The 14,482-nt window shown below is 43.8% G+C and overlaps 1 protein-coding gene across 1 annotated transcript in view; it reads right to left on the bottom strand.

Annotated features, from left to right (window-relative positions):
- Window positions 1–278: 278 nt before the first annotated feature.
- Hibch (3-hydroxyisobutyryl-CoA hydrolase) overlaps window positions 279–14,482 on the bottom strand; it is a 109,970-nt gene continuing 95,766 nt past the window's right edge. The window contains exon 14 of the mRNA XM_035440940.1: window positions 279–924. Coding sequence (XP_035296831.1) covers window positions 851–924 — 74 coding nt within the window. The 3' untranslated portion in view covers window positions 279–850. The remainder of the gene's footprint in view (window positions 925–14,482) is intronic.

Below are 14,482 nucleotides of genomic sequence, written 5' to 3' on the forward strand. Positions count from 1 at the left end.
AGCATCAGGTTTTGGGCAATAACTGAATGACTCATTTTTGTATGTTTTTCCAGAAAGAATTTTCAAGATTAAAATAACTACATGAATTCAGTAATAACATTATATTCCACATATTCTTGCATTTTGTGATTATATAACTTTTTATGCTGCTACTTTTTAGGATTAGCATTGCAGCTATTTAAATCTTTTGCCAAATATTTTAATATATGTTAACGAAAAAACAGTCATATCATTTCCCCCTTCCCTTTCTTACCTTCAACTTCCCCCTGCCTCACTCAAATCCTCTGAAACTGGTGGCCTCTTTTCATATAGATGCAACCTGCTGAGTCTGCTTTTGTTGTTCACGTGTATATTGTCTCAGGGCTGAACACTTTGTGTTGGATAATTTTAAGGGGCTCATCCCGAGTAGAGGCTAATTTTTCTTCCTTCAGCAGTCATTAGTTGTCCATAGATTTTTGTCTAGAGGTGGACCCTATAAGATTTTCTCCAATCCACATTAGCACGACTATTGATATTGGAATTGTCCAGGTCTTGTTTAGGCAGCTATTTCTAGGAGACAATCTCACAGCAGACTTTCTGGTCCTCTGGCTCTTCCCATCTTCATGTTCCCTCTTCCATGATTTCCTGGAAGCTTACATGCAGGAGGTGTGTTATAGATGTATTTGGTGAGGCTGGGCTCCCCTGACCTATTGATCTCTGCATTGTATCCAGTTGTGGTGCAGCTGTTAGGTCCTTAAGGAGAAAGCATGGTTGGTATTGACGTGGACACAGAACCTTGGGTCTACTCTGTCTTCCCCTGGGAGGCTGGTGATGATGTGTTAAGTTGTTTTCTGTTGTAGTATGGAATATGTTACTTGCTGACTTGTAGGGCATTCACACTGAATTCATTTGTTTTAAAGACATATCCATTTGAGACACTTAGTTCTACAATACAATAGGAAAATAGACTTATCTAGAGGCAATAAGCATATACACATTTACACTAAAAGTTCTAATTTATGTCATCTTAAAATATTGATAGTTAAGTAAAATAACTTTTTAGTCATAAGCTCTAGCATGAATTTTTAACAACAGTTGAAGTAAGAGTCAATATTATTAATTATTTTAAGACAGGGTCTCATTATATACCCAACCTGGCCTGGCACTCATAGAGCCTCTGAAATCAAAATCACCCATGTTCCTATGGATTTCATCCATACTAAATCTGTACACCTAGGGACAGCCAATCATACCATATATTTATATTTAGCACTGTTTAGTTTAATAACAAACATTGACCAAAGTAAAGCTTTGGCATTTCCAAGGTTTCCTCACATGATAGTGCCAGTGTCTCTTCATTCTGATGTTTAGTCCTATTATAACTTGGTGATATAGGGGGATTTGATCTTAATTTGCACTTCTGGTGTGAGCACCTTTTCTCTTATTTATTGGACATTTATATGTACTATTTTGTAAAGCATTTATTAGAGTTTTATACATTCAGGAAGGCCTTTTCCAAGGTGATGTTTGAGTCAGGACATGAAAGATATGAAGAGGACAGCCAAGTGCAACAGTAGGAAATGGGGAGGAAATAAAGGTGTGAAGGCTTTTGGGGTAGAGCTAGTGTGAGGAGTTGGCTGTATGAAATGAGACTTGAGAGGTAGCCCTGGTGACAATTAGTGAGCCATACAGTGGGAAGAACTTGTGTAAGTAGGGAAATCCAAAAGTGACTCTTGAGTTTCTCACTTTTGCCACCAGTTACCATTTGAACTGGAGAAATCAGAAACAGAAGAATGCCTATAAATGATCACCAAAAGCTCTAGCTTTTTGTGAGTGTGGTGGGATTTGCCTGTATCCCCAAATCCTTAGAAGACTAAGGTGGAAATGTGAGCCTATGATGCAAGGCCAGTCATAGTGAGAATTTTTCTAAAAAAAAAAATAATAAAGCATGAGTTTGGTAGTTGTTAACACAAAGGTGATCAGAAAGCAATGCAAACAGATAAGCTTGCCTGAGAATCTGAAAAAAAAATTATAAATTTAAAAAGGCATGACCTTGGACCTGGTGGAATTAGCACAAGAGAGGGCACATCAAGGTGTAAGAAGTAGGCCAGAAGCTTCCATGTTCGTGTGAGCTAAGTGGGGAGCAGATGAAGAAAAAACAAGAAATAAACACAGACTGGGAGTGACAGCCTAAGACGTGCCAGGTGACACAGAAAGCACTGGTGGCTTCAGTGAGGATAAGCAAGCTAGAGTAGTAGGTGTGGAACCCAGAGGGGGTGCCAGAAAATAAGAAGGCAGCCTTTGTTTTTGCAAAATGTGGAGTGAACTAATACACACTTCGGTACTCTATAAATACTCAAGGAAGATGAATTTGAAGGATATTTTTTATAGTAGCCTCACAAGGAACAAACAAACATGGTTCTCTGCCTGCTTTCCAGACACATTTCTGCTTTGGAGATGAGGCTGAACCCAGACCAGAGGGAGAAATATGCAAACTGTTGCAGCTTTGGGGTCATCTTTCAGTGTCCTCTAAGGGACGTTTGCTGTCTGTTCATCCATGTCAGAGACATACAGTGGCTAGTTAGCTTCATCTTGTAAGAATCAGACCACTGATTATATTTTCTTAAATAAAACATATAAGACCACATATAATCTAACTCATTTCATAAAACTTATCAGAGCAGTAATCAAATACAGGAGAAGTGATTTAAAATTATAGGCCAATAGATAGCATTCATAAATGTAACTGAAAGGTACCATGAAAATAGATGCACAAACCAAATCAACCAGTGTTAACCAAGTTTTTTATTCTAAAAATGAACATAAAGTAATTTAATGTTTGAAAATCACAAAATAGATCAAAATGATGAAACTGATTATCTTAACAGATAGGAGGAAAGCATTTTTAAAAATGAATTGCTCATTTATATATAAAAATTCTTTAAAATGATGAATAAGAAGTTTCCTTAATTTAATTTAAAAATAAAAACTGGAGGGATATTTCAGTGGGTAAGTGTGCTTATGGTGTAATCATGAGGACCCGAGTTCAAATCCTGGAATAGCCCAGCATGGTTGCCAAATGTCTGGAATCCCAGTGCTGTGGACAACAGAGACAGGGTTGCTGAATATCTGGAACCCCAGTGCTGTGGAGAACAGAGACAGGGTTGTTGAGCTTGCTGACCTTCAGCCCAGCTTCAGCTGTCCTGACTTACCCTGTTTCAAGGGACTAAGGCAGAGCATGATAGAGCAGAACACGTGATGTTCCTCTGTGCTATGCACACACCTGTGCACTTGAAACATATACCACAGGTGGGGGGGGAGTGGTGGTGATACTGTAGTCTGGGGTGTGGCTCAGCTGGTAGCATGCTTGCCTAGCATGCCCAAGGCCCTGGGCTCTATTCCCTGAACGGCATAGTGCACATAGTAGTGCCTGTCTATAATCCAAGCACTCTGGAGGTGGGGGAAGGATGATCAGAACTTCAAGGCCAGCCTCAGCTACACAGAGAGTCTGAGGCCAGCCTGGGATATGTGACACTGTCAAAAAAAGGAAGGAAGGAAGGAAGGAAGGAAGGAAGGAAGGAAGGAAGGAAGGAAGGAAGGAAGGAAGGAAGGGAAAAAGAAAAAATACTATGCTAAAGCAAAACCAATCCTTTTCATATCAGGAAGAATGCCCCTATTGCTATTTCTGTTTAGTTACAGTGGACAAGAAAAAACAACATACCAAGTCATGGATAAGTTGTACTCTCTCTCAAACCTTTACAACATATGTGAGGTGGTTTGAATGTGAGGGGCTATCTCACCAGGAACAGGAAATGTTCTAATAACGGTGAGAAGATTAGGGCCTGACCTCACTTTCACTGGGAGCAGAGTGACTAATCAACACTTGCTGGGATTTACAGCTCAGGGAGAGGTCTGAGGTCTAAACATTGGAGACACGGAAAGCTAGCCTCCAATGAGCAGATACAGTACAAAATCTGAGTGGGATAACTTTCATTATCTGTCCTTGCCCATTGAGAGCACAAACGTACGGAATGTGGCCTGCTACTTGCTCTGTGAGGTCATACACATTTTCTTCTTGGGGCTGCTATTAACATGACTCCACCTGGCAACACTACTGAGACCTAGCTTGTTTGAGCCAAGATACAACATATTAGCTGGATGCTCTCAAAAGAGGGCAGATTTTTCCCTCCTCTATGGTAGGCTGCTATCACATGAGGCTCTATGGAAGAAATTTGGACAACCTTAAAATTGTATGGCTCGTTTTGAACTAAGCCAAGGCTCTCATGATATATTTTGTCTTTGAAGATGAGAAGACAAGACAGGAACTATTATAAGGTATTCACAAAAGTCTTTGTCTTGGTTAAGTTTACTATAACAACAGCAAAAACAGGATACCATAGACTCATGAATTAAATAACTAAGTGATTTCTCTCTCTTCTGGAGGGGTCTGATATAAGGTGGCGGCATGGTCAGGTTCTGGTGGGGACACTTTTTGAGTTGTGGGTTGCTGTCTTCTGTCCTCCAAAAGTGGGGAAAGAAAAGGCTGAACAAGCTTCCTAGTGCTTTTATAAGGACACTGTCTTAGTTTTGTTTCCTATGCTATGGTAAAATACCATGACAAAACTCAACTCAAGGGAGAAAGGGTACATTCAGCTCATAGTTCAAGATTACGGCCCATCACAACATGGAAGCCATGGTAGCAGGAGCTTGAAGCAACTGGTCACAGTCCTTTCACAGTTGGAAAAGAGTGATGAGTGTATACATTTATACCCAGCTTGCTTCCAGTTATACAGTCCAGGATCTCCTAAGGGATGATCCCACCCACAGTGGGCAGTTCTTCCTGCCTCAATTAAGGTAATTAAGGCAATCCCTATTGGGTACTTTCAGAGGCTAACCTTATCTAAACAATTCCCCACAGGTGTGTCTAGAGGCCTGCCTCCTAGGTATCTAACCCCCACAACTTTATCCCTTTTTATTCATTTGTTTGTTCTGAGAGTCAGGGTTTCTCTGTGTAGCCATGGCTGTCCTGGAACTTGCTCTGCAGACCAGGCTAGCCTCTAACTCAGGCTGCCTGTCTTCCAAGTGCTGGGGTTAAAGGTGTGAACCACCACCACCCAGCCGAACACATCACTTTTAACCCACAACCTTCTACCACTTGGCCCCATACGCTTATAACAGATTTATACCTTAAAAACATACGTATTACAACTTTAAAGTCCCCATAGCCCATCTTTAAATACTCCCATAGTCATTAGTAGTTCCAAAACTTTAAAAGTCCAAAGCCTCTTAACTATGAATGAACTCCTATACAATAAAAAAAAGTTACATATTTCCAACATATAATGTCACACAGTAAACATTCTTATTCCAAAACAGAAGACTAGGAGCATAGACAGAATTAAAAAAAACTCCAAAGCAAAACTAAACTCCAACAGGGCAAACATGAAAACCTACAGCTCTTTGCCCACCATCTGCAGCTTGTGACATAATCAGCTGAGTCCCAAGAGGATCTGGCAGCCTTCCTCTTCCATCCTTGCCACCCAGGGCACAGGCAGCTTTTGTCTTAGGTTTAGGTCCTCTCTGTTTCGTACTTGCAGCTCTCCTTGGCAGACATTCAGTGAACCTTGCATCTCCAATATTCTGGGGTCTCCACTGCCACTTAGACATCATTTTCACACAGTGTCAGGGCCTCTCCTTGGGGTTTACAGCTCTCTCACACAGTGCCTGGTCTCAGCTGGTCTCCATGACCCCCTTAATTTTGGATCTTTCATGCCCTCAAAACCAACACCTCATGATGACATTGCCAGTTTCTGCTGCCAGCTTGAAATCAGCCCGGCCCTTAGGTGGCAGCTGCATTAGCTCCCATGTTCTACCCAGGAAAACACCTTGCTGTTGTTCCAAGGACCAGCACCAGGCTCCTCCTGAATTTCTTAGTTATTGATGTTTGTAAATTCTTTGGTTTTTGCACCCTCCTTGTCTATAACTTTAACCTTTACCATCTGCCTTTCCTCCACCCAACAAATTAGTTCATCATCTTTAAATTTAACTTCTTTTACATTATTAGGACATGAACAGAATAAAGATAGATTCCTGGCCACAGTGTCACACAAACAGGCCGCTAGCCAAGTTCATCATGGAGTCCTGGTTACCCCTTTGAAACCTCGTGAGCCAGACCGCCACTGTCCACATTTCTCTGTGAGATGTTGTCTTCTGAGATGCTACAAGAGCATTCCGTTGAACCCTGTTTACAATATCCAGTGGCTTTCTATCCCAGACTCCTCTACATTCCTCCACAAAACAGTCACAAAGGCCCAAAAGCCACATGGTCTGGTGTGTCACACAGCAGCAACCACTCTCACTGCCAGTTTCTTTCTGTCTCGGCTTCTTTTCCTGTGCCTTGGATAAAAGACCCTGTCAAAGCCAACTTAGGGTAGAAAGGCTTTATTTATCTCATGGTTGCAGGTTACATTCCCCCATGGCATGGAAGTCATGTGTGGCAGGAGCTTGAAATAGCTGGTTACATCACATAAACAGTCATAAGAGAGTAACAAATGCATCTATGCATGCTAACTTGCTTTCACCATTCATACAGTCGAGGATCCCATGCCTAGGGAATGGCCCCATCCATAGTGGGAAGTCTTCCCACCTCAACATAATAAAGACAACCATTTATAGACCCTCAGAAACTAGCCTTAGTCTAGATAATCTCTTACAGGTATGCCCAGAGGTGTGGTGGTATCTTGCTTGTACAAATAAAACCTGTCTGAAGGTCAAGAGAATGGAGTTTGCCACTAGCTAATTAACTAGCTAATCATAGAGGTCTGGAGGTCTGTACAGACAGACAGGAAGTGACGTAGCTGGGCAAAAACAGGATATAAGCAGGGTAACGGGAACTCGCTCTCTTGTGTGCTGTGACTTGTTCCTTGCCCCTGATCTCTCAGCATTTCCCTCAATATCTGACTCAGGGTTTTTAATTGAGTAGACCAATTAGGAACTCTATTTACACACAGGTCTGTCAGGTTAACAATGTAACTATCATAACTATTAATTCTATCATGGAAGTTTTATTCTCACGACCTACTTTACCCTGCAAAGTCCTCATGTCCCAATGCCATACACTAATTTCAACACCCGAGCTTACAGGGTGAGTACAATCATTCAGGCCATGCAGTCCTACAAAGCTGAATCCTGGCTGGGGAATTTATTGGAATCACATTTCATGACTTTCTCTTCACAATTGTGCACTGCCAAGAGCTTTAGAACTGGACAAAGACATATTTAGGCCCTGTTTTCGAGAGTGCTTACATGTGTGCATGTGTGCACATATGTGTGTGTCTTATGCTAGTATTATTTCCACTCATTCTTGTGCCTTTTCACTCCCTTCTCTGTCTGCTCTCAGCCACAATGCCTAAATATTTGGGAAGACTGGTGGGGTTCATTTTTTTTCTTCGGAAATGTAATTAATAACGACTGAGACAGATCCATGTGTATTTTATAAAAAGAGCAATCTGGTTCCTCTGTCCATCGTGTCAGGAGGATGGTGAGATCGTAGTGGAGATGTTCCGGTGAACTCATTAGAGTCATTGCTTCCTGATTGCTTTACTTCAATTAGATGTCTGGTGGCCAGTCTCAAATCAGAGGTCAGGCTGGTTGGGAACCTAATATGTTGATAAGAAACTAAATTGAATTTCTTGTTCACAAAAGCACAGTGGTTCCACATCAGATAAAGCCGAAATTTGCTGGTAACTGAACTCTCTTTGGAATTCAGCCATTTTTTAGGGACGGAATTTTAGTCTAAATATCCATGCTCATCAGTGGCTGTCCTTAATTTTGAGACTGGTCCCTAAATTGAGATGGTGATTTAGTTCAGAACCAGAAAGGTTTTAGGAAGTTCTTAGGAATCGGGTCCTTAAGGAACTTCTGGGGGGCCAGGCCACAGAAGTGAAGCACTGTGTCCCCTTAATAGAGGTGAAGCAATGTGTCACCTTGTTAAGCACAAGATCACACATATGTCACCTCATACAGCAACTGTTCCAATAAGAATGCTGCAGAACCTTATACTACCTAAAATATTGTACAGAAGGTCAGATGAGAAAACCAGATGAGGAGACCAAAAGAGGGGAAAAGCAATGGCAGGGGCTTGCTCCCTCCCAAACCCTTCTTAATACAGCCCTGGCCTTTCAGAGGCAGTCCAAGGAAACACATTTAATTTATTCTGATTTAAAATATAATTAATGTTCACTGTAGCATGGTTTTTGTTTTAATTAGTGTGTGTGTGTGGTGTATATGTGTGTGTGAAAATGTGTGGGTGCACACATGTCCTCATGCATATGGAGGCTAGAGTTCACATTAGGTATCTTTTTGTTTCTAACATTCTCCACCTTATTTTTTGGGACAGGGTCTCACTGAATGTGGAGCTCACAATTTTGCAAGATGGGCTGGCCAGAGATCCCCATCACTGGTATTACGGGTGTGAGCTACCACCTGAGTCTTTTTTTTTTTTTTTTAAAGACAGCTGCTTGGCAGAAACAGGATATAAGCAGGGAGAAATAGGAACTCACTCTCTGGTCTGCTGAGACTCTAAGGAGGTGAGGTGTGGTGGTGGCTTGCTTCTCTCTGATCTCTCAGCATTTTCCTCTATATCTGATTCCAGGTTTTTATTATCTTGACCAATTAAGAACTCCATTTACAAGGAAAAGCATCACCATGCATTTTCTCCCAGGCCACAGTGCTTTGGGTGGGATTTCCATGGTATGATTGGTTTGGGCCACTAACCATATAATCATGCCCAGCACTGCCCTATTAACTATAAATCCATCTAGTCAAGAACAACTTTTTATTACACTGTTTTTGTAATGTAGGGTCTTTCTGGGAATGTCTGTTATCATCTTAACAAGTCACCTACCATGGTGCTCATGGCTTTGTAACTTAGATTCGCTTTCTTCTGATGAAGATGTGGTTCATACCTTGCCCGTCCCCAGCTCTTTAGCACAGGCTATATACACTTCTTCCCTTCTTCAACAACTGAGATATTTGTTCCATGGTCTGATCAGAGCTTTCTCACTTCTCACTGACCATGCATCATTATTTTTATTCCTGTTAGACATCTGACCATTAATTTCCTTAACTTGGCCAGGAGTTATTGCCCATGTGAGCGGAGGGACTAGTAGCTAGATGGGAGTGACTGTTGCTTAGACCCAAGGCCTGATTTAACAGGTCACTAAGAGGATAGCTGAGGCCTTGGAAAGCAACATAAAGCAAAAAAGAAGCATTGGCTTTGGTAATCCCAAAGATGGGAGGAGAAAGACCACCAACCAAAATCATCATGGCCAAATTAATTAAAGCATTTTGTTTTCATTCTTGTATATGGGCTTTCTCTCCCTAAGGCAGGGTTTGAGAGTTCCGCATTGAATGTGAGGAAGACAAGGTTTTTAAAGCTCAGGGGTAGGGGATTTTCAAATGGGAGATTTGATGGGCAAAATGGGCAGGGTTACAGGAGCAGGACATAAGCATGACAAGTTAGTCTCTCCTAAAACAATGGCATATTTATAGCAAGGTAGTCATAACAACAGGTAGTCATAACAAGGTAGTCATAGGTAGTCATAAAAACAAAGGTAGGGTTACAAGGTGGTTGTAAACATCTTTTTGAAACAAAGATACAATTGCCATTCCTGGAAGAGGCAGTACAGAACCATTTGTAGTTAGGCTTACAGGTGGGACATAGCCTAATCCTTGAGAAATAGAGGTTTAATCATAAACAGGGGTGAAACTAGTTTACCTTTACCCATGGCTTTTAAGCCCAAGATGGAAGCAAACTGGTTCTTCAGTTTTGGACTCACGCCAGGATTGAAATTTAAGTTCAACCACACATCAGAAGTTTCCTTGTGTTTCCCATTCTCTCCTATTTGAAACAAAACGATACACACTTCACAGGGCTATTATAAAGGTTAGATGAGATAGCTTATAGAAGGCTATTGTGGCTCCTGACTTATAGCTGCTCAGTGACTAGTAACTGTCATTAGTAAGGAACTACAAAAATGATCCCTGAAAGTATAGTCTTGACTAGTAACTATTCTCTCTGTTAAAGTAACTCATTTTCCATCAGAGGTTAGCAACTAAGTGACAAATCCTAAACCATAAGGTGTTTCTAAATATGCAAAGTTTCTTATGCTGAATTACCTGAAATTAACATACCAATTTATTAAATATTTGGCAGTTTATTTGATTTCTGAGGAGAAATCTTTAATAGAATGGAAATAGTTTTCTTAACCAATGGCCACAGTGAGACTCACCCTGTCTTCGCACAGGGCACAGACAAGAACAAAATTCCAAGGAGAGACTCAATTATTTTGATAACATCAGACAAATTGTTTTTTTGGTTTTTTTTTGTTTTTTTTTTTTTACCACTGCAGGCAGTGAGATAATGGAAATTGAATCATATTAAAAAACACATATGCCACAAGAAAAGCACAAAACATGTAACACAATGAGACATCTGGGTAATGTTTGGCAACAATGATCATTTTAATACTTGTTTGGTGTTAGTAATGTCTCATATCCATAGCACGAGCACGCACGCACACACACACACACACACAAACACACACACACACACACACACACACACACACACACACCCTTATTAAATATCGGGTAAAGTGATGTTTTGGTTTTTGATTCTGTGAACATGTTAGACAAGTCTCTCACAGCCATGTGATTAAGGCTGATGTTGAGATTTGAAGCCTCTCTGGGCACAGCGTCAATTGGGAGGACTGGGATGAATGTTAAAGTTTTCAGGAAGAAAGAATAGATGGCATCTTTACCCCCACAGCTAGTTCCTCATGGAGAAGCATTATTAGATGTCTTGGAGTGGAGAGAAAGCTCAGCAGCTGAGCGCACAGGCTGCTGTTGCAGAGACGAGTTCTATAGCCGCTCACAACTGTCTGCAACCCCAGTCTCAGGGGATCTGGTCTCCTCTTCTAGACACCAGGTATACTTGTGGTGCACAGGCATATATGCAGGCAAAACATCCATGTCATTAAAAATAAATATATTTAAAGGATCAGCACCATTTCTCCTTCTGAGCTGTAAAGTTTTGCATCACAAAACCCTGGTCTAGTACTAAACACAGTAGTGTTTAGTGTCTGTCACCTACTCACAGAAGGTATCTGGGTCTCTCCTCCAAATCTGAATAAAATCTTGGTGCAAATAAGAAGGGGAGAGGGGAGGAGAACAAGAGGACTGAGACAGGGGAGGAATAGAGGAGTGCAAGAAAGGAGATGCCTTGAGAGAGGGAGACAGTACCGGTATGCAGAGAGGTCTGGCACAGGGGAAATGTTAGGGGATTCACCGGGATGACCCCAACTAAGAATCCAGGCAGTGGTATAGAGGATGCCACTGATGCCCTTCCCCTATAATGAGATTGGTGTATACCTTGGTTACCATTCCTAGAACCTTCATCCAGTAGCTGTTCCAAGCAGAGACAGGTACCCACCGCTAAGCACTTGAACCATACTCCTGGAATCCAGTTGTGGAGATGGAGGAGGGATGAACAAAGGAGCCAAGACAGTGCTAGAGAAACCCACAGAAACAGTTGACCTGATCTACTGAGAGCATGGAGATCCTAGTCATAAAGCTGGGAAAATAGCATTGGACTGAACCAGGCCCTCTGATTGTGGGTGCCAGCTAGGAGGCCAAGGCAGTCTATGGGACTCTAACAGTGGAGCCAGCATTTATCCATAGAGTACAAATGGACTTTGGGAGCCCATTCCCTATGGAGGGATACTATTGCAGGCCAGATACAGGAAGGAGGGCCTAGGCCCTCCCCCAAATTATATGATGGTCTTTGAAGGTCCCCTGTGGAGGGCCTCACTATCCCTCCACAGGGTGGGGTTGGGGAGGTTAGGGGGAACATGGGAGGATGAGAGGGTGAGGGAATGGGGGGGATGGATATATAAATATGAGTAGTAATCAAAGAATTTAAATTAAAAAGAAAAGTTCACAGCTAGAGACCACTTTATCCTGACTATCCTCCAGTCTCAGCAGCAGAGGGCGCCATATTCTCCTCTGTTATCTGGGTCTTTTCCATTCATCATATTGACCAAAGACAATCAACAGGAGTTAGGTTCTTTCAGTCAAGACTGCCTTGGAATTGGGTTTCTGGATGTGAGGAAGGCAGAAAAAGAACAGGGTTGTGCCAAGAAGACTGGCTGTGTTAAACCCTGGGGAGCCTTGGGACTGTCTCCCAGGCACTGGCACAAGCCCTAAGACAAACTCTTTCTTGGTTGTCCCTACCTCATCTAACCTGGGCCGGTTCTTGCCAGATTGAATAGGCTCTGGATAGGGGAGGAAGATTTCTGAATCTCACACAGTGTGGTGACAGATCTTGCTCCTCCAGTTGTCAGCTTCATTCTTAGACCAGAGGTTAAGTGTGGATGACTCTTAATAAAGATGGGACTGGTAACATAGTGATGGGGAAAGTGCTTACTATGCAAGCATGAAACCTGAGTTGGGATCCTGAGCACCATGTAAAAATTCAGGTGTGGCAGTGTGCCTGCAACCTCAGTGCTGGGGGCTGAAGATAGAAGCAAGCCTAGGGCTTGCTGACAAGTCAGTCTAGCCAATTCCTCCAGCTCCAGATTCAGTGAAAGACCCTGTGTCAAAACAGATGATGGAGACAGCAGCGGTGACATGTGACACAGACCTTTGTTACTTATACGAAGTCATGGGTACACACACACACACACACACACACACACACACACACACACCAACTTGGTACACTCACACACATAAAAAGAAATCATTGTGAGTGTGTGTGTCTGGAGTTCCTTTGTAATGGAGGCTAGAGACCATCCTTATCCAGAACAAAAACAAACAAAAACAAACAAACAAACAAACAACAACAACAACAACAACAACAAAAACACCCCTGATTCACTTAAAGCTGAGCTAGACCTGGCAGGGTTTCCCAAACCCTCTGCTCTTAAGAGTTGATTCTTTATTGAACTGGACCTTCAAAGAGCCTGGCTAGTGTTAGCCTATAGGCTTCAGGCTTGTGTGTGTGTGTGTGTGTGTGGTAGGGAGGGGAGTGCTGGGGGGTTGGTGTGGGGTGCAGGAGTGTGCACATGCTGAGGCCAGAATAAGCCCTTGGGCGGTGTCTTCAACTGCTCTTGACCTTATTCCCTTGAGACAGGGTCTCTGAAGTACCCTTTGGATGGCTTGTGGACTCCTAGGAACCCACCTATTTCTGTATGCTCCCCGCTTCCTAAGGCAGGACTCAGCCTCACCATCTTCTGTCCCATCAAGGAGTCAGAGTTATCACTGAGGTTCTTTGGGGCATGAGTTTTGCATTGACAATCCATTGTAGAACTGGATGAAATAATGGTTCTTTTGTTATTCTCTTGGGGCTGTTAACATTCTCTCGGGAATCATGCAGACAGATGCAGGCATCACATGGAACGAGTGACAGCAAGGTCTAACTGAATAATGGCCCTGTTTGGAGGCCCCTGCTTCTTTAAAGAGTAAGAAAAAAATCCTTCGGGATGTTTTGTTTTGAGAAACAAGCGTCTCGATTGTTCTGTATGGGAGGGTAAAAAAGTGCAAGATGGGATGCATTATCAAATCCGTAAGTACTTCGGGGCACTTTTGCTCTGCATGCTCACAGTGCCAAGTACTTGGTCGGGCGGAGTCTGCCCGGTGGAGCTGCGAGGTGTGGCGCTTGGGGTCAAATCAGGTTTGTCTGCTAAGCCAGCACCAGAACAGCGGAGCCTTCTCCCGGAGAGCCAGGGCCAGGCTGCAGGAGGTCACCTGCGGAGTCCGGCGCCACGCTGCAGCACCGGCAGAGACGCGCCTGCTCCCACGCGCCCGGAGATCAGGTGATGTCGCAGCCCAGGTGGCTCCGGGGAGGTGGGGCAGGAGAATGGGGCGGCTAGCTCACTTAGCTTTCACACCCGGTGGTCTACATCTCTCTAGGGAGGTTGCGCCTGGTGGATAGCGTGCAGGGGATGGGTGTGCAAGCGGTGGCTCTATTCTTTAGATCTCTCTGGCTGTGCCTGGGATTCAACTGGGTGGAGAGCCCCTGGCGGTGCCAACGCTGAGGGCGTGCTCGGTAGCCGCGCCAAATCTTGCCTCCACCTTCCGGGGACCATTGACCCGGGCGCGAGCCACGAACCCGCGAGCAGGGTAGGGCGGGCGGGCTGCAGGAGGAGGAGCCGAGAGCACGGCCAAAGGACGCCGGCCCTCCGGGAGCCGCCACTAACTTGACCCAGCTGGTGTTCGCAAGACAGCGGAGACGCTGCCCCTGCAGCCCGGCCACGCTGCGCTCGCTCGTTCAGGCTGTGGCTCCCGCCCTGCCAGCGCCCTCCCCTAGCTGCGCCCTCCGGGAACAGCTCCCGCCCCGGGAGCTCCGGCTGCGGCTGTGGCCAGGGCCATGAGGCCCGCTCAGCACCCACACCGAGGCCATGCAGACTTGTGATGGCTGCGCAGCTGCCCCGCCACTGTG

This window comes from Cricetulus griseus, chromosome 2, assembly GCF_003668045.3.
Source record: "Cricetulus griseus strain 17A/GY chromosome 2, alternate assembly CriGri-PICRH-1.0, whole genome shotgun sequence".
Lineage (NCBI taxonomy): Eukaryota > Metazoa > Chordata > Mammalia > Rodentia > Cricetidae > Cricetulus > Cricetulus griseus.